General features: G+C 43.8%; 1 protein-coding gene across 2 annotated transcripts in view; it reads right to left on the bottom strand.

Moving 5' to 3' along the window:
* GPC4 (glypican 4) overlaps positions 1–9338 on the bottom strand; it is a 136115-nt gene extending 126777 nt beyond the window's left edge. The window contains exons 1-2 of one of the 2 annotated variants that reach the window (XM_077145957.1): positions 9153–9338; positions 8648–8836 (exon numbers count right to left, since the gene is read on the bottom strand). In XM_077145957.1, the coding sequence (XP_077002072.1) occupies positions 8648–8807 (160 nt within the window). In that variant the 5' untranslated portion in view covers positions 8808–8836; positions 9153–9338. Of the gene's footprint in view, positions 1–8647 lie in introns of both variants that reach the window. The other variant, XM_077145956.1, reaches the window with a different exon arrangement.
* Positions 9339–24507: the final 15169 nt, after the last annotated feature.

Raw genomic sequence — 24507 nt, 5'->3', positions numbered from 1 at the left:
CCTTGAGCTACACAAGGCAAAGACAGCCCATTCTGTCTGGGATGGATCTGAGGTTCCTGGGGAACATGCCTGGAGATGATTACATGGCATGTGAATATATATTTCTCAATAAAAAATTATTTTTTAAAAAGGAGTGAGTCGGAATATCCAGAATAAATGCAAAAGTCAAAATCATGCCTGCATTTTTTTCTTTTGAGCCACAAATATTTCTCGAGCACCTGCCATGTGCCACACAGTGGGACAGAAACTGAGGATATGTGGCCTCTTAAATCAGACCTAAGTAGGGCAAGAAGGTGGTTGAGCTGCTTTTTTTTTTAAGGATCAAATAACTACCTGCTCAGGGTCAAGGCCCACCAAATATATCCACCTTCTTAATAGCAGCATGCCTCTCCTCAACTCCTGGTGTTTCTTTTCTCATGATTTGTCATTTACTTAGTTTGGTGAATGATTAAAAGGGAAACCAGTATTCAAATATTTAAACCTGTCACCCCCAGCTAGGAACCAACTCTCTTGCCTCTGGTGGCTTCAGGTCACCACGTCTGTTTTCCAAACTGACCACAGCAGACAGCACAGTATAGGGAACTAAATCAAACTTGGATGTTCTGGAGGGCTTAGCAGAGAAGGTACAGAGGAACCAAACGATGAATCCGCAAAGTTCTGAAGTGAATAAACTACTTGAATAAACCACAGTCTCTAACCTCCCTATTAAAAAAAAATAAATATATATATATAAGGACAAAGCGACAAATAGAACACTCTCGCACTGTTGGTGCTCTAAATCTGTAAATGTGTCAGTGCACCGAACTTTCCCACTTTTGAGCCCAATTTTCACATTTCAGATATTTCCAATGGAACGCTTGCTTAAATACACTTACCGAATATACCCAAAACAAGTTAATTATTTAATAACCGCCCTGAAACATGCTAGTATCCTCGAGGTTGCAGAGGTGCCGCCGAGTGTTCATACGCCTTCAAGTCTCAAAATGCCAAGAGCAGCACGTATTGGGTCTACTCTGGCTTTTCTCTACCCCGTCTCACACTGTGCTCTCACTTCTCCCAGATGTCAAGTTTTGCCTGCCTCTAAAAGTATCCCTTCCTGCCACCTCCCACCCCACAACCAGTGCCATTTGCTAATTCCATGCATAAACCCTATCTACCTATTTTTAAATGTAAGTGCCTCTGAAGCTTGAGTACTGTTTTAAACCTCTTTGAGTCTCCAGTACCTATACTCCTCTGGACTTAGGGGCTATTCAATCAATGACTGCTGCCGATAAATTTCTGAAGACCTTTTCTCCAAGGAGAATGCATGGGTTTTATGACAGCTGTTTCCATCATTTAGCTTCGCTGCTTACTTCCACATTCCCAGCTGTGTTCTCGATGGTTGGGCCAGCCCGAAGCCTAGGGATTTACTGTACTTCTATTTCTTGATAAGATACTTGAAGAGAATAAGCACATGGCAAACAGGACATTAAAGTAAGGGATCAAGAGGTTTTTTATTTTACCAATAAAGAGAAAGGGAAGAAAAATCATCTAGCGCACTGACACTTAATCAATAAATGACGGCAAGGCTGGATTCTTTTCTAATTCTCTCCAAATTACTCTCAAGGTCCTGGTTTTATGTCTCTGCCCTCAGCAAAGCACCACTGGTTACAGCTTATAAGTGCATCTTGATTTAAAAATAAATATATATATTTTCCCAAGGTTAACACTCCTTCCACTTAAATCCAAGTAAGTCAAATAAAGTAAAAACAAGCATGCATTGAGTCTCAATTAAAACTCTTATCTGAGACAACACTATGGGGTAAATATCACTGAAAAACTCAGAACCAGACACGCAGAGATGGAAGTGTTTGAAATCACCTCTCCCCTTTCCAGGTGATTTCCATAGTGTAGCCAGGGATCTGGTCCAGCACCCAACACCCTCAGGTGAGAAAATGAGGCCCCAAGAGAGAAAAGCCTCACCAAAGGTATCAGATAACTAATTTATCTCAGAATTAGGCTAGAATTGCTCTTTCCAAGAAAGCATATCCCCTCCATGTAAACTACCCTATCTCGGAAAAGTGGGGTTTCTCTCCTTAATAAACCAAGGTCCCAAACCACCCAAAGTAAACCCATTTTCTAAATATTCTTTACCTTGGAATCCCACAGCATAAAACTCAAACTATATGTATGCCTATTTCCCTGTATCCCTATGCCGCTTTTCTCCTAAGGAATTCTGGAAGCTTCATCGGCATGGTTTCCCCTTAAAGAAGTCATAATGCTTTTCCTCTGATAGGGTGGACTCATCCTACCTTTTTAATCACTATCATCACGTGGGCCTTTTTTCAAATCCCTTGCAAGGTTCACCTCCAATTCTACTTAAACTTCTAGTTTGGACCTGCCCTGCCATACATCGTGGTCTTTTCTCTTCTGGCTTAAACTCTTTCCATTTTGTGAGAGATGCCTTTTTCCCTAAAGCAGTCTCTTGTACTCTACCAGTTAGTCATGCCTGGTTCTTTTTTCTTCCCCCAAGCAGCTGGTCTTTTTGATGTCTGGCACACATTTATCTGGGCTTCCAATAAGATGTTTTTACATAGTTTCCAGGCTTCCTGGAGGTTATTGACTTTTTTAACTCTTCCATTCAATTTTTTTCCTAATTTCTAACATTTGTTAGAGTTTCTTTTTCAAAAGTTGAATACCTGGCTGACAGATCGCTTTGATTTCTCTCTCCCACCAGACTGCCGAATTAAATGCATCATCAGAACTTAAATATAATATTTCAAATTACCTCCAGGATGGAATCACTTCATGAATTTTCTGTACTTTCATGTTCTCTATAGTAAGCAACAGATGGTTAACCACGCAGAATTGAAAATGCTAGTTCTTACCTGTCGTATTTTACTCTGTCTGCTTATATTAAAAATTCTGATATTCTTAAACATGTGTTCTTCTGCTCTGTAGAGATAATAAACTTGAGATTTATTTTTTAGAAGGCAAATGGTGTGCAATGAACAAGCTCTATATTCTGAATCCATGGTGGTGAATTACTCCTCTAAATTTGCTCTAAATTGCCTAATCACAACAGTCTCGTTTCTTTGTTCCTGAAAGTAGTGCATCTAAAACTGGCAAGAAAAAGAAGAGAACTCTGAATCTTTCTGAATAATTCTTACAAGGCTTGGTTTATTAAGTGGTAAAGACAAGTACTCGCCCAAAAGAATAAAAACACCTTCCACGTTATACCAACATATCACGGAGATTTACTCTAAATCTATTTCCCTTAAAGTGTTTAGATCCAGAAGATCAGCAGACCAGAGGATAACAATCCATCATCAAGACAGTATAATCCCAGAATAGCACTGGTGTCCTGACAGATTGCGACAGAATTGCCTGTCATCTGCCCGCTTGTCTAACAGATTATTGCATTGAGCTACTGCACTTAGTGCTTCCGGGCACACAAAACCACCAAGAGGTATGACATCCCTGTCCTCCGGTTGCTTACGGTTGTGGGACAAACATGTGTCTGCACACACAAGTAACACGCAAGGCAGCGACGTGCTTAAAGGCCATGCATTCGGCTCAGGCAAGGATTAAAAGGAAGAGGACCCACAACCCTGAAGAATCCAGATGTGACGCAATTAATACGGCGATTTGAGATACTCTTGCCACGCACGGAAGCTCAAAGCAGAGGAATGACTCCACTCAAAGCAAGCAGTGCTAAAAGGAAATTAAGCTGGCAATGTTCAGGATGGATTGAGAGGGTAGCAAACAAGAGGCAGGTAGACCAGTTAAGAGGCTCAGCACAACAGCCTTCTCACAGACTTCCCTGCCTCTTTTCTCTCACCTCACCTACCCCTACATTGCAATGCCATACTTATCTTCCTAAAACAGCTTGACTCATGACATTCCCCTACTAAGAAACCCTCACTGGCTCCCCATAGCCCAGGAAATACCATTTATATTCCTTCTACTGCCAACACTATACTGTTGATGTCTGGGTATTTTACCCTGTCTGCAAAGTGCATGTTGGGATTTTCTGTACTACAGTCTTGAGAACTGTGCTGTTATCAGTTGTTTTTTTTAACTAGTCGAAGGTCCTCCTGTGGCTCATACTTCCAAAACCAGCCCTCTTGGGAACAGAGAAGGTACTACATAGCATAGCGCTCAAAGATTAGACTCTGGGTCAGATAAGATCTGGGTTCCAATCCCACCCCAGCCACTCACTCACCAGCTGGAATATATTTCGTAATCCTTTGAATTTGAGTTTCCTTGTCTGTAAAATGGTAATCATTCTGACCTTATATGGTCGCTGTGGGCTTTAAGTGAGCAAGCATATAAAGAGCCAGGCCCAGAGAAAGCACTCAAGAGCGACAAGCTCTTACCATGAGGTCAAAATGCATCTTTCAAGATTCTACGTGGGAACAACTGCAGTACATAAACAGTTAATGGTACTGGGAAGCCAGAAACCAATTCACTTCCCAAAATCTTAGATTAAGACTGATGTTGTTTCCCTTGCAGAGTCAACAAAATCTTCCTTTTCCATTTCCCAGCCTAGTCTCCAGTTAATCCTAAAATTGAGTGTGATCCCATGTGAATCAAATAAAAAAGGAAAACTGTAATTATGCTGACTCAAGTATTTTTCATTTGTGTGTTCTAACTAAAGTCTGAGCTGAGTAAGCCAGAACTTTTACTAAGTTCTTCTATGAGCATGTCCATGAGATAGTTCCTGTACCACTAGGGATGATTTCTATAGCAACAGATCCTGTGGCTCAATTAGGCCCTCTCCTTTCAAGTGAAATCCAGGGAACCAAACTGTCGGATTCAAGCAGAATAGATCCCAAATGCGCTCCAAAATCCAACACACCTACTTAAGGTGGGGAAGGGAGAATACGAACCTTGAAGACATATGCTATATGTCTTATATATAATAATCAACCCAATATCATGTTATGCCACATCTCCAACACACACTTTTCCCCATGTAATTGTAACATAGCTCATCTGATTCTCAGAATCCCTTGAGGTACCATGTGTGCATGTGTGTGTGCATACATGCTCACAAGTGTATTGATCACTAACATAAACGGGAATAGGAAACAAAACCCCAGAATCACAACTACTGACACAAAGTCGTCTTGGGCATCATTCAATGTCCCTGGTGAAGGGGACATTTGGCAAACTCAAAGTTTCTAACCCAATCAACTCACTCTTAATTCCAATTTCAGCAAAGATTAGACTAGTAATAATATTGCCAATTATTACATATCCCTTACCCTCCATCTTCACAGAGGGAGACACGATGAAATGGTTAGATTTTCAAATTTCTTATTATCACTAATATATCACAAATTCACTAATATCACTAAATATCACTAATGAACTAGCATTACCCAGTTATCATTCTAGTTCCAAACCCCTTCTTCCTAAGAATTTTCCAGGCACTCCATTCTCATCTGTACCACTCAGGTGGTACTTATCATAGACAGAGTTGTATTCCAATTACGTATAAGTGCAGAACTTGTCTACCTACTACCCCATGAGGTCCTGGGTGGCAGAAGCCCTTACTGCCCTCCTTCTGGGCTCCATAATGCCAAGCACAGAACACCGCCCATATAGTCCCTCCAAAAAGATATGCCCACAGAAAGCTGAGCAAAAACGTATCCTTTGTGTTACAGACCCCTCTGGATCATGGGATCCGGGCCCTCCATTATCTGAGGGGTCAACGGATAGGCAATGAGGCCCTCGGGTGGAAGCCCTGTCAACATGATGCACCCACCAAAACCCTTGAGAGCACATCAAGCTTATCTTAAATACATGACCGATGAAGAACTGAGACTCCTTCATAGCACAGCATTCTTAAACCTTGCTCAAACCTCTAGAGGGCAAGTGCAAGGCCATCGGGAATAAACCTTAAACTTGAGCTAGGCCTGGGGTTCAATGAGCTAGGCACCCAGACATCGTGACCCTTTGCCTGGAAAACAATCTGGGACATTCTCCATTAAAATATATCTATCCGTCTCTCCAGGGAAAATGCCTGGCTAGTCATTCAGACCTAGACTGAATAGAGATCACTACGGTGACTACCTCCTCCCCCAAAATGACCAAAATTATCTGCATGTAGCCCAGGGAAGATGAGGCTAATGCACGCATCTGGAGAGGCCAGGGCAATGGTAAAGATTACCCCTGTTTCTATATTGGCCATCTAAAGGTATTTACTTGGGTCTGTCTGTGTTGTGACAGTGCCCTAGACTCAAATGAAAGCCTCTAACACTCCACATTTCTGAGCCATTCAGTCATGCATTTTTGTTATTGTTGAAAGTGGTGCGAAATTGCACTGCATGAGCTAAAGTCCTTGGTGGTCTTCCAAGGATTCCAGCTAAAAAGGCACTTCCTTTGTTCCTCAGGAGAATGCAGTCCAGTAGGTCATTCAAAAGGGGAAATAAAAGCAGCAGCCCTGGGAGGGAGATGAAGGACAAGACAAAAAGAATAAAATGTTTTGGGTGTGAGCACATTAGCTTCCATTTCCTGCTGCTGGCCACTAATAACTCCCCTATCTTTGGGGAGGGGGAGTGTAGATAGGCATATATGGAAAAACACCCCTCAAGTGTTTTCTGGGGGCGATGAGTTTCAGAGGAAGCACCCCACATGCTCCCTGAGCACCCTCAAAGTTTCCTTTTTCCTGAGAAGCTGGTTAGGGAAGATGCCCCTGCCACTGCCCAAAAACTGCGCTCAGCAAACTTGGGGAAAGTGGGGAGGGCAATTTCACAGCCCACTCCCTGAATGCCTCCAGTCCATCTCAAAGGCACATATTGTTTGCACGAGCAGATGAAAACTTGTCACATCCCCTTTAAGTGCATCGCTGCATCTATCCCTTCAAAATGTGGGAATGACAACTGTAACCTTCACGCCAATCATCTCCGCTGGGCCCAGACCCAAACTGTGCAGGGCACAAAGACCCCAGGTCTGACCTGCGGAGCCCCCAAGCTTCAGTGGCTGCTGGTTCACTTCACTTTTTCTGGCTGGGCGGGAGATGGGAAAGAAAGAGGGCTTTTCAGAGCTCTACAACCAATAAAATCGTGCTACTGTGAAGACATATTTGAGCTCCCAAAAAGACAGGCAGCTCAAGGGCAAGCAGTCTCTAATCAGGAGCGTGCACGTTATAAGCTAACCGCCAAGGTGCTTGCACCGCTCCAACAGTTGGCTTCTATTTCTACGCAGACACCAGTTGAACTCCGAAACACCCAGTAACTTCCCTCAATTACCTTTGTAATGTATTTATAAGTGATGGCTGCACTTAATCTCCGAGGTTATTAATAGCCCTCCCCCACCCCCCAAAAAATGACCCCCAAGTCTTCGTAAGTCTTTGGAAGCGGCTGGTTGAAATTACAGTATTTCCTTTGCTCGCTGCCGGCCCCCTCCCTGCTTGCCCCCACCCGAGCGACCGGCACCGCGAGGCAAAGGCGCGCTGCGCTCACTTCCATGAAAGGTTCGGAACAGAGGCTCGGTCCCCCTCCCCCCGGGGCTCAAATCGCTCACTCCTCCGTTAGGTGCTGCTGGCCACCAGCCAGCTAGATTCGTGGTTCTTTCTAAATCCGGGGGCGACCCAGCCACCGGCGCCGCCCGCCCGGCTGCGCGCAACAGTTGGCTGCTGCGACTGTGAGGGTGCGACGGAGAGGGGACCGGCCCGGCCACCGCCACCGGCCTCGCGAGGAGGACCGGGACTCGCCCGCAGCAAAGCTGATTAGCCCTCAGCGCTCCGAGAAGGACTTCTGCAAATACCCTCATGCACCGCCGCCACCACCACCCCACCCCACCCACCCCAGCGCAGAAATCCAGAGAACTTTTCCACGGGCTAAACCGTCTCCATTTGCATAATCATCTCCAAACCGAGATTCAGGTTTCCTGTAATCAGTCCTTTCAAAGGTCTGTAATTGAATGTGCAATTAACCCTTAAAGTGAGGTGAGAAAAAAAAAGGGGGGGGGGGTGGAATACCCTTCCAGTCCAATGCCTTCCATTAAGCAGGAGAGTTCCCCAAAGTCAGGGTTTGGAGGCATGGGGTTGGGGCCGGGGTGGGGGGTCGTTTGCTTTTTCAAGGCGACTTCTAAAGCCGCTGCAGCAACTAAAATTCCTAATCCGTGTCAGCGGTGGAAGCGAGGCGGGGAGAGGGTTCTAAAAAGAACATCAATGAAACATCAAGTGCCACCTTTTGAGGCACACCCACCCCCACCCCGGGATCTGGAAAACTCTAGGAGTTTGGGCCCCCACTCCCGACCCCCACCCCACTCCCCAACCGACTTCTCTTCATCCACACAACAAAGCGGGGAGCTCAGTAAGGAGTTCAACCCGGAAAAGACAAGGGCGCCGGTGACCGGCACTTTTGAGAGCCAGAGTCCTCAGGGGCTTCCTGGGACCGCGAACACCGCGCAGGGGGTGGAAGTAAAGCGCGGGAGTGGCACCGGGCAACTCGGGGGGGGGGGGGCATCCACTCGCAGCGCCCGCCGGGAACGTTCTAAACCGGAGCTGGCTCAGCTCGCTGTCGCCAGCCCCTTTCTCCCCGCCGCGGCTACCAGAGTCCAGAGCGGGGGTCGGCGGAGCTGGAGACTCCGCGGCCCCTTCCCCCCGGGAACCTGTCCCTGCGCCCGCCTCCCGAGGGGCTCCCACCCAACCTACCGTTGATCTCGTGGATGGGGGCATCGTTCTTGTTGAAACCTTTGGACACGTAGAGACGTCTCACTTCCGAGCAACTTTTCGACTTGAGGTCGGCAGCCAGCAGCGCGGTACCGAGCACGGCCAGGACGCAGAAGAGCGCGGGCAAGCCGAGCCGTGCCATGGTGCGGGCCAGGAAGAGCGCGCTCCCACCTTTGGGACCGGACGGGAAGCGGCACTAAGGGCGCGTGCAGAGGGGCGCGGAGTCCGGGGCTCGCGAGTGGAGCGCACGGACTAAGGAGTTGGGAGTTGGAGGAGGAGCAGAAGGAGACGCGGGGCGAAACGTGGAGTTGGGCCCTCGCGCGTCAGGCAACGGTTCCCGGTGCCAGGCGCCCGGCCGGGGGAGTTGGAGGAGGAGGAGGAGGAGGAGGAGCAGGGAACAGAGGCGGCGCGCGGCCCGGGGACGCGGAGGCGCGGGCCGGCGACCTCGGGGCTTCGCGAAGGCAGCGGACCCGGAGGGCTGACTGACCCGCGGGGCAAGGGCGCAGGGAAGGAGTGGAAGGTGGCAGGCGCCGGGGTTGGGTGTGGCGGCGGCGGCGACGGGCGTTCGCAGCGCGCTGCTCGGGCTGCCCGGCGCTTGGTCCCCTCGCCTGGCTCAGCTCGGCACGGCTCGGCTAGCTCAGCCCTCAGCCGCGCAGCTGTGCCCTCCTCAGCTCTGCCGCTGATTGACTGGCCGGCGTGCGCGGCGACGCTCGGCAAACTTGGCCAAGCGGGCGGCACTCGGGGGGAGGGGGCGGGCGGCGGGGGGGCGGGGGGGGGCCGGAGACAGGCGGGAGCATGCAGGGCCGGGCCGGGAGAAAACCTGGAAGCGGGGATGGATCCGGAGCGGCCAAATCCACTTCCTAGGGGGCCGCACCGGGCGCGCGGCGCTCCTTGGCGCGACACGCCCCGCCGGGCTCCTCCCTTCTTCCCTCCTCCCGGAAGGCGGGGAGCCTGCCCGCCGCCCCCCACCCCCTATGGAAAGGCTAACTTGTCCGGCCTCTAGGACCGGGTGGCCGGGCATGTGGCCCGAAGCCCAAATCCAAGCCAGAGAGGCCTTCCGCGCGCGCGTCCACCTGTCCGGTTGCCTGAGGCCCAAGGCTGCGCGGAGCCGTCTTGGCGCGATACCTGCACACCCACCCCCTCCACTGTCGCCCGGCAGCCCAGGGGGTCCATCTTATCGCCTAACTCTTGAACCCGGCGGGGAAGGCGCCACATGACTCGCATTGTCTCGCTGCAAGCACCAGGGGGACTTGGGACTCCAAGCTGGCCCTAGATCCGCACCTGGTCTCCCCAGAGCTGCTTCCCATCAAATGGTGCTCAGAGAGCACCAACCTACTTGTTCCGGACACTGGCAGGCAGTCTCCCTTCAACACTCCAACCACCCCCCTACCCCCCTATCTTCTACAGAGACCCTTCGTCCACTTCTCCTACGAGGCTAACCCATCCTTAAAGTGGGAGAAACCCCCAAGCGCAAGGCGGTGGGGCAAAGTCAAGGTTGGCCTCAGAGACCTTGAAGCCCTCCTGACCCAATCCCACCTTTTGCATGTAAGGAAACAGGCCCAGACAAGGAGAGCGACTTACTAACAGGGCCCAGCGAGTGGGGTGGGTCCAGAATCCGGGGCTCTTGACTCCCGGGACACACGGAATAATGATGGCCAAGGGACAACCCCCTACACACACACACACACACACACACACACACACACACACACACACACACAACCCTCTCCCCACTCAAGTCTCTTCAGAGAAACTGATTCACAACTCTCTGGAAACCTGTCTCCACTTCCCCACCAGAAAACTGCGCATGGGCAAGTCTCCCCACCTTCAAACTTTGACAGATTCCATTAATGAGTGTTTTTGAACTCCCAGTGTTACCTTAATGAAGGGAAAGGTGCAGATTGGGAACTTGTCATTACTGCTGTTATTGTTACAATCTGCTTTAAGAGGTTAGGGTGAGCAGTGTCTCAGACACCTCAGGAGTGTGCTGGGAACTGGGCAGATAAAAGGGGCCGGGACTTATTATTTGGCTAGACTCTCAATTCCCATAAAATTACATAGGGTGAGGAGATGAACCATCATTACAATTATCGCCCTCATAGGATTTGTTGAGACTTCCTCGGCTGTTGTGTGTAAACCACATTGACATGGTTGGCTATGAAGAGCTGCAGAAACCAGTGTAGCTGTTGTTTTGAATGCCCATCTTAGACTCATCTACATTGTAACTCTTGGAGACCATCAGCATAGACAGATTGTGACCTATCAATAACTGGCACTTTCAATTTCTGTGGCTTGCCAGAATGCTTAATTCTGAAACTAGGAGAGTGGTTTTACAAGAGATGCAAACTCAACTCCCAATGAATTTCATGTCATTTTCTAGGAACTTTTAATTGTCTGGGTTTGCCTCAAACTGATAAACATCAAGCTCCTCCAGGCATTAGTAACGCCTAGTCCAGCACTTTCAACTTTCATTCATTGATGCATTTACTCAGAGGTGTTCGTCATCAAGGAGAATTTGATCTGAGATGCAACCAACATTAATGATGAAATAAAATCCAGCGACCATAGAGAGAAAAAGATCTTCCCAAATCGTGAAGGCCAAATCAGACAGCTTCATTTCACACCAAGTCCAGGGGGAACTCAGTCACACACACACACACACACACACACACACACACACACACACACACACACACCCTGCTGCTCCCCCAATTCACTCCTGCTCTTTTTTAGGTATTATTAGCCAAAAAAATTGTGCCTTTTCTAGCCAGAAACAGTAACCTCTGGCTAGAAACAGATCGGGACAAGTCTGAACTTTACCAAGCCAGGCAGGAACCCCAAGCCCTGCTCAGAGGCGGCTCCCACTTCAAAGCCTCCTTTCATTTAAATACAAACAGAGTGAACAACTGGCAATCTACAAACAAATATCATCCTGAAGGAACTCTTTTCAGATGGTCCATAAGCTCCTCCTTCCAGCCTCCCACCCCTACTTCAGCTTTTCTCTTTGTAAGAGTATCCTTAGTGGAGATAAACCTACTCCTTGTAAATTCTCTGAATGCTAAAGAATGGAATGAGGACTACGTGCGGAAAGCATGAATTAATGAATTATCAGGCTGATTAACCCTAATATAGCACCTTTTTTGCCCTTCTTTTATTGTGGTAAAATATTTGTAACAATATTTTAACAATGTAAATAAGATTTACCATTTTAAAGTGAACACTTAAGTGACGCTTAATACATTTACAATGTTGTGCAACCATCACCACTATCTAATTTTCATCACCTGGAAAGGTGACTCTGTACCCATTAAGAAGTCACGCATCTCCTGAAAACCACCAATCTGCTTTCCGTCTCTTTGGATTTGCCTATTCTGGACATTTCAAATAAATGCAATCATACAATATGTGGCTTCTTTCACTTGGCATAATGTTTTCAAGGTTCATCCATGTCGTAGCATGTATCAGAAATTCGTTTTTATGGCTGAATAGTATACCATTGTATGAATAAACCATTTTGGTCGCATAGTACCAAATTTGCAAAGTACTTCCAGGTGCACCTTCATACTCTGTGAGAAAATATTGGTGCTTTTCTGTTGGTGTTTGTTTGTTTGTTTTTCATGGAAAAGTAAACTGAGCCTCAGTGAGTAAATGCAGTCACAGAGCCCTTGGATGGCTGAACTGGGACTGCAATCTAAGGCCTCTGACTAAATCCCATGCTATTCCTTGTCAGAAAACACACTGTTCCAGGTCTCATTTAGGGTCAGCCATGAACACACGATTATCCAGATCCTGTGGATATGTCCCTTCTTCAGATTAATAAAGGTCCATTGAGCACCTATCATGTGCCAGATGTCGGTCTGTCCTGGAGGGAGAGAAGATTTATAAGCCAAGAAAAGTTTATGCCTTCACATACTGATAAGATCTATATGTGAAAGGCTTGCTTAGACAAAATGCATTTGTGACATCCATGGTTTTGTCAGGAGAAGCATGTCTCCTGATGCACATTGGGTTGCACAATCTGGTGGACAGAGGAAACAATGAGCACACTTGCCTGCGATGCTGACCTCCAATCCAAGAACTAGGTGAGTCAGGCCTGCTCTCCCAGCTTTGGGGACACTTCCCCTGGCCTGTTGGTGATCTCCTTTGGTTACCAAATATGGGGGTGGAGAGTAGAAAATGGCTTCCTCCTTTAGTCAGCCTGAGTTGTTGGCCCACAGCCCTCTAGTCTCCCCCAACCACCACCACCAACAGCCCATCCTCCCCACAGCAACCAGAAGGAGCCTCTTGACAATGTCAACTGAATATCAGCATCCCTCTCTTCTTGTACACCCTCCCACCCCTACCTGTGGCACTCCACTGCTTTACAGATCAAGTCCCAAGTCCTTCAGCAGACCTAAATCTTTGCTCTAGGGCCATAGTCTAAATTACCGGCCTTCTCACTGGCCCTTTCCAACCCTGCTTCCTGTCCTCTGGCCACGCAACAACCTTCCTGAACTCCAGCAATCAGAGCTAGTTGCTCCAGCTCCAAAGCCCTGTCTATAAAATCACTACCACACTCAACACAAGTCATACTTTCTTTGAGGGCTCCCCTACCCCCATTTATATGCTTATTGCCTGCCAGGTACAGGTTCACCAGATGGGCAGTTTCTCAGAGCATTCTCCTGATTTTTAAATGCTAGCAACTGCTTTAGAAATCTTAAAAGTCTTCTGGGCAAACCCAGCTTCTCTTCAGCTCTGATTTTAGCCCTAGTAGCTTTCCTTTCTCACCCTATTCATCTTCTTTACAAGAAATCAAATAAGCAGTGTCTTCTGGCCACTTGCTATGTATGAAGTATGGTTCTCTGAAGGTTCTAGAAACTTGAAAGACCAGAGGCCCTTGAGGAGCTAACAACTTGCTAGGAGAGGTAGGACCCATGTCTATGCAGAGAAAGACAGAGCAATGCATGTCCCCTAGCACACTTGTCCAGATTTGCTCCAGCTCTTTTGTTTTGTTGTTGCCTGTCTCCTGACACCAAGAGTGTCATACTTAAATTCAGTAATTTAAGACTAAGCCACCTCAGGACTAAGATAAATCATAATACAGGGTAAAGAATGATATGATCTATATTTTAAAACTTCAACTTCTGTGTGAGACCAAAGAAAGCAATGTTTATTTGGTGCAAATTTTATATTTCGGGAACCACATTAACTAATTTAACTTGTATGGTCAGTTTACTTGAACACCATAATCACCTGGAATCTTGAACGGGGCGTGAGATCTTCTTGGTTAGTACAGGTTTGTGTGATGCTCCGATACATCCAAGAGTAATTTGGGCAGAGAATAAAAAGTATTTGCAAAGTCCCCTTGGGGACTAGGGAGAAAGGAGGAAATATTCATCTTCCCCGTCTGGGAAATTCCTGATTCTCACAGGCACTGGGGACAACCAAATCAGTGGGCTGAGCCCTCGATCTTGGGGTGTGACCCTATGAAACTTATTCCAGCAAAGAAGAAGCTAAGCCTTCTTATACTTATGCCTTAAGAGTCACCCCCAAAGAACCTCTTTTGTGGCTCAGATGTGGCCTCTCTCTCTAAGCCAACTCCAAAGGTGAACTCACTGCCCTTCCCCCACTATGTAAGACATGAGTCCCAGGGGTGTAATTTCCCTGGCAATGTAGGAACTGACTCCTGGGTATGAGTCAGGACCCAGTATCATGGGACCCAGAAAGCTTTCTCTGGACCAAAAGGGGGAAGAGAGAAATGAGACAAAATCAAGTTTCAGTGGCTGAAAGATTTCAGTCAAGAGGTTATCCTGGAGGTTATTCTTCAGCATTATATAGATATCCCTTTTTAGTTTATAGTGTATTGGAGTGGTTGAATGGAAATACCTGAAACTGCTGAGCTCTGTTCCAGTAGCCTTGATTCTTGAAGATGATTGCATAACTATATAGCTTTTACGATGTGACTGTGTGGTTGTGAAAACCTTGTGTCTTATGCTCCCTTTATTCAGGATATGGATAGATGAGTAAAAAAATAAGGACAAATAAATAAATAAATAATGGGGGGGTAAGGGATAAAAAAATTGGGTAGATTGAAATACTACTGGTCAATGAGAGGGAGGGGTAAAGTATGGGATGAATGAGTTGCTTTATTTTTATTTTTAATTCTTTCTTTGGAGTCATGTAAATGTTCTAAAAATGATCATGGTAATGAATGCACAACTATGTGATGGTATTGTGAGCCACTGATTGCATATTTTGGATGAACGGTATGTATATGAAGATAAGTCAATAAAAATATTTTTTTAAAAAGGGGGGAATAAAAGAATGAGCTACCTCTAAAGAGTTGACTGTGTAGTGTGTCCCTATCTCCCAATTCCATATCTCTTCTTTGGTATCCTTTCTCTAATGCCTAAGTTCATCCTATCTTTACCTGCTCTCTTAGAGAACTCATCCATGTTTACAGCTTTAATTATCAGCTCCATGCTTTCACTCAGCTATCATACTTTCCTGTTTGTGCCAGTGTTGTCTACTGCTTGCCGAGTGTCACAATGCCACATTGCCTATCACTTCGTCCTATTGACTTCTCCTTTCTATCCCACAATTATCAATTCCTGTCCAGGCTCTGATACCTCTTCTCTGGATGGCAGAGTCAACCTCCTAACATATCTTTTGACCTTCAGCCTCTCTCTCCATCCATCATCCATTTATCCATCCATCAGAGATAGTCACAAAGATCAGTCTTCCTACATCATTTGCAAGCATCACCTTCCTTGGTTACAAAAGCTTTGCAAGAACTTCTGTTCCACTTACTTAATAAGAAAGTGTTTGCCTACCATTTCTTTTTTCCTTCTTCGCATGGCCTGGAACCCAGATGAAGTGCAAGGACAAAATAGAAGGAGGTGGCATAGCTACAAATTAGAAAGGGCTTGGGTCCTAGTATGACCTCATTAACAGAGAAATCCACCTGTCCAAAACTCTTCTTCTACCACTGAACTATTTTGTGGAAAGAAATACACTTCTCTCTTGTTTGAACCACTGTATTTTGGGGTCTCTTAATTATAGCTTATGTCCTAAATTAATCCTAATTAATTTACTTGTGAAGGAAGTGATAGAAAACGATCACTTTTTCTGATAGAAAATATGAGGTTAAGATATACTCATGATATATTTTGCGCATATATTTAGTAGTTTGTTCTTTGCTTCTATTTTTGTTTCTGGTAGCTTTATGTATAGAAAGTGTTTTAATATCTGATCAAATAAGCATACACAGAAAAAAAGGCTTTGCATGGACAGGTAATATCACTATCAATATTTGTTTGGCACTGTAGCATTTATGAATTGTTTCACATGTTATCATCTGTGCAATATTGTATTATTTTCCCTCTTATTTAAGTGAGGAAACAAGTTCAGAGACTTAAATGAAGGCCCTCAGAGCCCAAGTTCAATAACACAACCACTTATCACTATTCCTCAGGCCCAAAACATGCCCAGGAAATATTTGAAGACAGTTCAAGGCCAATGGCTAAAGGAGTGGAAAAGGTGGGACCTGCTTTATGGGATGGGTCCCACAGGCAGAGGGCCAAGGCCATTTTAGAAAAGGGAGTGGAGTTGTACGAGGCTGGTGGAAGCCAGTGAAGACACTATCCTGAATGAGTTTATGCTCAACTGGGAGTCTATCATGAAATAGGGTGCCTGAATATGGAGGCACATTAACCTGGGATCCCAGTGCCATTTTGACCTTATCAACACAGAAGAGTCATAAGCAGAGAGTGAAAAGATGAAAGCAAGGCAGTAGAAAAAATTACCTGGGAGCTGGGCAGACCTAGAATGGACTGAGAAGAAGCAATTTAGGCCATTGCAAGTCTTCTTAGGAGAATGATGAAGACCAAGACATTTCTTCCTCCAGGGATTTCATGGGAAGAATCGGCCATAGGGGTTGCAGAAAGAAAATGCATGAAAAAATTATAAAGAAGAAAAGCCATGTTCCCCAGTGATTGAGGCTAAACTATGGGGTCAGGCAGACTGAGAGTTGAATCTTTTTGCTTGTTTGTTTGTTTAACGTTTTTATTGTTAAATATAACATATATACAAAGAAAGGAAAGAAAAAGCAATGATTTTCAAAATACACTTCAACAAGTAGTTACAGAACAGATTTCAGAGTTTGTTATGGGTTACCATTCCACTATTTCAGATTTTTCCTTCTAGTTGCTCCAAAACTCTGGAGGCTAGAAGAAATACATATTTTGTGTGTGTGTGTGAAAAATGACATATATACAAAAAGCAATAAATTTCAAAGCACATCTCAACAATTAGTTGTAGAACAGATTTCAGAGTTTGGCATGGGATATAATTCCACAATTTTAGGTTTTTACTTCTAGCTGCTCCAAGACACTGGAGACTAAAAGAAATATGAATATAATGATTCAGCACTCATACTCATTTGTTAAAACCTACCTTCTCTGTATAACTCCACCATCACCTTTGATCTTTCTCCCATGAGAATTGAATCTTGATTCTTTCATTTATTTGGTGGTGTTTCCTCAGATAAGTAACCTATCTCCGTGAGCCTCGTTTTCCTCATGCCTCAAATGAGAATAATTGTGACACTGACTTTGTAGAATGGCTGCACAGATGAAAAGCAAAATTCTATGAAAAGCATTTCTCATGGGCCAGGGGCATGTGTGTATATCATCTTTGTGCCTTCAGCACCAGGCATGGAAACAGAACTTACATATACATTGAAGTAATCTGAAAGTACTTGGCACACTGCTTGGTTCAAAGCATTTATTTATTTATCCATTTACTTGTTCTTTTATTCAATTATTTATTGGGGACCAGCACTGCCTTAGGCTTTGGGGATATACTTATGAATCAAACAGATGAAGTCCCTTCTCTCATGAAGTCTAAACGCGAGGGCTTGATAAATAATACCATAATATTACGGATTGTTATAAAATTCCACCTGTATCACAGTTAGCTCAGACCCAGCTCTGCCAGCACTAAAGTGCTGTTTAGTATGATGGTATATTGGTCTAATAATTTTGTATTGAGATACATGAATTGAATCTGGACTGATCCATAATTAGCGTTGAATTATAAGAGTTATAGATTAAAGAGAAATCTGAGTTACCTCCATACTTTATGGCCCTCTCACTATAGGGAAGGTGATTTTCACTATCCCCAATTTTCCAATGAGCTATCAGAGATCCAAAGAGGATCATGGCCGCTCTTATGCAATAGCCATACATCTACTGGTATTGATATGTTCTTATAGTTTACTTCTGGGGCAATGGTTGCATGAAGTATGTAGCCCGTGTAAAAATTACATCATGCACTCATACTCATAAAAAATACAAAGACCTGTATAGGAAGATAACAAGTTAGTCTCTTTACACCTAGCTTTTATTATGGTCTGATTTATAAAGAGCATTTCTAATTACTGAAACGCAGAAGCACTTCTCGCGAAGTACCCTTCCATGTGATAGCAAAACAGTTGCCATAGATAGTCATTACTCTAGCTTGTCACACATGATTTGACCTATGACTTTAGATGAAAAATGTACCTCGAAATATAATTGGGAGAGAGCAGTTTTTCTAATCTACCCACTGGACTTAAATGGTTCATCCATGGAAAGAAAATTATTTCTTCGTATCTTTTTTGGGGGGAGGTTCAACCTTTAATTGAAAACCTAGTATGTGCCCGATCCTGAGCATGCAAAGCAAAAATAGAAAAAGGCGTACTCCACCTGTCACAGAGCTTACAGTCTAGTGGGGACATAAATATTTAATATAAATTATTTATATATAATTATAAATAATGAAAAATACAGTGAAGGGCAAAAAAAAAGGTACTATGAAAGAAAGAACAAAATAACTACTTTTGATTAGTTGTGATGAGCTGGGCAAAAGTAAAAAGGCATCAGATAGAGGGAACAAACTGTGGAAAGCGTTAAGCAGGGAAGCAGGTTGGCAAGTTTATGGTATTGAAAGTAACCTGATAAGGTTGGACTGAATGAAGGGGAACTGGTGCAAGATGAGGTTGGAAAAGTAAACAGGAGCCAAATCTTGTAGCTCCTAACTTCATATCCTCTTGATCAAGTGAAAATGCACTCACACTTTGTGTTTGGCACTTACATTGTGAAGGCACTTCTGGAACATTCCGGTGTTCAAAAATGTTTTTATTACTCTTCCACATCGTGCCAGGCTGGTGAGAAATTCACAGAGGCAAAAACAGAGGGGGGAGGCAGGGAGCCTAGCATTGTTCAAGGAGAGGGTACTGCAGTGTGAAATCTAGAAGGGACCTTGGCCTTTATCTAGTCAATCCACCTCGAACTTGACCTTTCCTTTTTCTGGCTGGAATTTCAAGCCTGTGAAAATTCGTCAGTGGCAAAACACAGGGTCAGACTAGGGCAGCTGCAGTAGCGATAGCATTTTATTTTTTTTTTATTAGAGAATTTATGGGTTTGCAAAACAATCGTGCAGAAAATACAGGACTCCATATACCACGCCACCTCCCAGAAACTTACATTGGTGTGGAGCATTTGTTAACAATTGATGATAGCATTTTTAAAATAAGGATATTATTTTTAGCAGTAATTACCTTTGTTAGAATTGATGAAAGATTATTAAAATCGCACTATTATTTATCATCCATAATTTACATAAGATTTATTTTCCCATGAATAACCCTATTATTAACACCTTGTATGAGTACCATACATTTGTTATAAATCTTGAAAGAACATTCTTATCTCTGTATTATTAACTATAGTCTATAATCTATAGTAGGGTTCACTGTGTTGTACAGCCCTATGTTTTATCTTTTCATTTTTATTCTAGTAATATACACATCCTAAAGTTCCAACTGTTAACCCCATCCAGCTCCATAGTTCAGGGCTGTTGATTACACTCACAATAACGTGCTACCATCACCACCATCCATTTTCACACCTTTAACATCAACCTAAATAGAAATTCTGCACAAATTAAGCATCAATTCCCCATCCTCTAACCCCAGTCTATCTCCTGGTAATGTATATTCTTGATTGTAACTCTTTGAGTTTGCTCATTCTAATTAGTTCATAAAAGTGAGATAATACAGTATTTATCCTTTTGTGTCTGGCTTATTTCACTCAACATAAATGTCCTCAAGGTTCATCCATGTTGTCACATGCATCAAGGCTTCATTCCTTTCTGTGGCTGAATAATTATTCCACTGTATATATATATATCACATTTTGCTTATGCATTATTGTGAATAATTTCATTGCGACCATCAATATGCAAATATCTGTCTGAGTCCCTAGCAGTAGCATGTTCCAATCTTGCTTCATCTACTCAGGGTTTCACCTGAGAATAAAATTGGGCTTCCAGGTATCAAGTGCATCGTGGCTCAGGAGGGCAAGAGACACGTGACACTATTGCATTTTATATTCATTCTCTACCTCATTTGGAAGTACAATGAGAATCAGGAAACCAAGCTACAAAAACGAGGCCCAGTTAGAAAGCAACAGACTGTTTTAAATGGACGTAAGAAAGTTCTAGATGAAGTGACAATTCAGCTCAACAGGTTTTTGGACTTGCACTTCAAACCAGAAAAATTGGAATGCAGGCCTTTCCTTCATTTTCTCCCCCCCTTCTTCTTTTTCTCCTTCTTTTTCCAAAGCTCCATCATCCCTGCCTTTATGTAAAGAGGCAATGTGAATTTTTTAAGAAAACCCAGCAAGGCATGGGCAATTTTATTCCAAAGAGGTGCCATAGATAAAAAGAGTTGGAAAGAGCCAGGGTCAGACATAGTTTGACATTCGTCATTTCCTGACCACTGATTAGCCATGTCTATGGAACTCCTGCTGTTATTGCTGCAATTGCAATAACACAGTCAAATGAGCAAGGAAACAATTCAGCCTGGACAGACAATCCAAGCTTCTAGCTGAATCAAGGCTCCATACACAGCTCAGGGGGTTCGCCTTTCCCATATGCCTCTCTGCCAACATGTACATGCTTCCTTTACCCGGACCAGCTTTGAATGATTCTAACTCACATTTTCTTAATAATTCTTGGAGTACATGATGTCTTATTCCAACATGCACAGGGCTTTGTGGGGGAGGGGAGGGGATGCACAAAAGTTGGCAAGAATGAGGAAGGGGCTCTTCTCTGCTCCTTCACTCCCACTATCTAAAAAAGAACCCTGCTTCCCTTCCCTTGGCTTCCCAGGGTCAAGCCAGAAAGAGCATCACACACACAAAAAAATCATTTCTTTAAGTCAAATTTCTAATTTTTAAAAGTCTAAAATCCCACAGTCTAATTTCTATGCCTCCTAACTTCATTTCCTTTAAAGTATGGGTTCATATGAGTTTGCCTGCTTTTAATGAATATGAACAAATCACGTGATTTTTTTTGGTGGGGGGGTGGGGGTGGGGGTACAGGGTCCGGAAATCGATCCCAGCCCTTCCGCATGGCTGGCGAGAATTCCACCGCTGAGCTACCCTTGACCCACTTCTGATTTTGAAATTCTGCTGCTTTACTCAATCTTGGAGTTACTTTTAGGAAAGGAATGCAAGGAAATCTTCCAGGTTACTAGAAATGTTTTATATCTTGACCCAGATTGTGGTTACATGGTTGTATACATAATTAAGAATTTATTGGGCCATACCTTCAGATATATGCACTTTATTGTATACTTGTTATATCTTATTTACAAAAAGGGGAGGGGATACAACAAATCACGAGTATGAGTTTCTGAATGAAGAGTTAGGGATGACATATATATATATAATATAAAATACATATACATACACACACATGCAAGATAGTTATATAATATTTCATATACACATACATGTACACATATTTATGTATATAATTATAAAATTGGGGGACTTTTCCATATTTTAAAGTAAGTAAAGATAGATGGCTTTTACCATCTAAAAAATAATAAATATATACATATTATTAAATGAATATCACTGTCCTGGTGAAGAGAAGTTCTCATTTTCTGTGCTTGCTTTTTCATTTCCTTTCTAATATTCCCTTTCCTTTATTTTCATCATATCTCAACTTACTTAAACAAAAGTCATCATTGTCCCTCAATTATTCTCAAACATTCACCAAGCAGCTGCTCTCCAAATTCTTCCTTTGGGAGCCCTCAGGTGAACATGGGAGTGCGTACTTACTAGAACATGATACAGAATTGTTAAGGCCTACTCAGGATGCTTGGAAGCTAGAAGAGCTAGAAGAGTGAATGCAATCAACTCCGCAAGGGAGAGCTGAAGGTCAAGAGTGAGAAGGAAGGGTATCTGCACAAGCATCATAGAGCTGAGCTGATATCATCACTAGCTACAGAGCCAAGAATAGAGAATCAGGTGGACACTAGATAAGTGCCACTTGGTTAGGGACTGTTGAGGACAGCCGGGGGTGATAGCTACAAACACTGCTGAAGAATTCATGGTCCATCTTTCTTTTTTTTCTTTTTTTAATGTTTTTATTGAGAAATCTTCACACACATACAGTTCATACATGGTGTACAATCAATGGCGCACAATATCATTACATAGTTGTGTATTCTTCACCAAGATCATTTTTAGAACATTTGCATCACACCAGAAAAAGAAATAAGAAGAAAGAAAAAACTCATACATCCCATACGCCTTTACCCCTCCCTCTCACTGAGGCACAGTATTTCAATCCACCTATTTTTTATCCTTTATCTCCCCTTATTAATTTACTCTATATCTTTTTTTTTTAACTCATCTGTCCATACACTGGATTAAAGGAGCATCAGAACAAGGTTTTCACAATCACATGGTCACCCTGTAAAAGCTATATAGTTATACAGTTTTCTTCAAGAATCAAGGCTACTGGAACATAGTTCAATAGTTTCAAGTTCTTCCCTCCAGTCACTCCAATACACCATAAACTACAAAGGGATGTCTATATAATGTATGAGAATAACCTCTAGGATAACCTCCTGACTCTGTTGAAATCTCTAAGCCACTGACACTTTATTTTGTCTCATTTCTATTTTCCCCATTTTGGTCAAGAAGGCTTTCTCAGTCCCATGATGCCAGGTCTTGGTTCATCCCCAGGGGTCAGGTCCCACATTGCCAGGGAGGTTTACACCCCTGGGAGTCATGTCCCACGCAGTGGGGAGGGCAGTGAGATCACCTACCATGGCTCATCTTTATTATTCAGAAGAAGCTGAGTGCCTGGCTGTCAGGCTGCTTAAAAGTAACAGATTGAGTAACATCTCAACCTGTTACTGAAAACTGGTAGCTGTTGCACTTTTAAGGCCCAATACTCACTTGCCTCCTGTTTTGTTTCTTTGGGGCTGGTCTGAGAGTTTGCTTCCCTACTCCATATGATAGCTACTATTATTGAGCTCCTACTAGAGTTTCACCCTCTTTTTAGCTATACTCACTTCCTAAAAAAATGTTTATAACCTTCTAATTACTCACTGTGAGTTATTTAATCTTTGTGGCAACCCCATGAGGGAGGTTCTAAAGTGACCTCCATTTCACAGATGTGGAAACTGAGGCTCGGTGAGATTGTCACTTACCCAAGGGCACACAGGTAGTCAGTGGCAGAGCTTAGAAATGAGCCCAGTTCTGATCTGAAAGTCTGTGCCCTTGACCACTATTCTTGCTGTATAACACTATTTGCATCCCAGAGAGATTCTATTTGGTGTTGGGGTAACCATTATCAGTCATGGCCTAGACCTATGAGTGAAGGTGTTGAAAAGCTTTCTTCTTTTTGTTAAAGAGGTAAAATTCACATAACACAAAATCAACTTAAGATGAATTACTGCGTGACATTCAGTGCATTCACTATGTCATGCAACTGCCACCTCTATCTAGTTCCAAAACATTTTCATCACCCTAAAAGAAAACCCTATATTCATTAAGCAGGTGAGTCCCATCCCCCTCTCCCCCCAGCTCCTGGCAACTACTAATTTACCTTCTGTCTCTATGGATTTACTTTTTCAGATATTTCATATAAATGAAATTATCCAGTATGTGGCCTTTTGTATTCGGCTTCTTTCACTTAGCATAATGATCTCAAGGTTCATTCATGTGGCTGCATGTATTGGTGCCTCATTTCTTTTTTGTGGCTGAATAATATTCCATTGTATAGACAGACCACATTTTAATTTACTTATTCATCAGTTGATGGCCATCTGGGGTGGTTTCACCTTCTGGCCATGGTGAATAGCACTGCTATAAGCATTATTGCCCAAGTAAGTACCCACATAAACATGTATTTGCATGTGTACCTGTTTTCCATTCTCTTGGGTGTTAAAAATGTTTTCTTTATCATGGCTTGTGTTCAGGTATCACAAGAGAAGGCTCTGCCCCATTTCCCTCCATGGGTCCATCTTTGGCAGATATCAGAGAATGACATCATCAGAAGTCACTTGACTGAGAGTCTGGGGCCTATGATTAAATCCCAACTCTGCCTCAGTTTCCTCATCTCTGATATTTAAACTCTGGAGTTCTCTCCAGCTCAGACCATTGATTTTCACCTTTGACAATGTTCTGCTCTTCTAGAAAGATACAGTTTTACTGGGCAGACAACACATGTGCCCCAAGAAGGAACGGATGCCCATGTAAAGCACCACCCACAGTTAGTTTTTGCAGGTGTTTGGAGAGAGGAGTTATTTCTCTGAGCCCACCTTCTCTATTCAACATGAGGAGGCCTTTTCGATGATTTTCAAATTTCGTACTGCAACAGCTGTTGCTGCTGCCAGTAATTTAGATGTCTCGGGCACTGCTAAGTTGGCAATATTACCCATAGGGACCGTGGGCAGCAGGGAAAACAGAATTGTTATAAAGGGTGAAGTGCTGAGCTGTCAGCAATGCCCAATTCCA

This window comes from Tamandua tetradactyla, chromosome X (genome assembly GCF_023851605.1).
Source record: "Tamandua tetradactyla isolate mTamTet1 chromosome X, mTamTet1.pri, whole genome shotgun sequence".
Classification (NCBI taxonomy): domain Eukaryota; kingdom Metazoa; phylum Chordata; class Mammalia; order Pilosa; family Myrmecophagidae; genus Tamandua; species Tamandua tetradactyla.
Note: the sequence above shows the minus strand (reverse complement) of the source record. Positions and strands in the feature narration are given on the sequence as shown.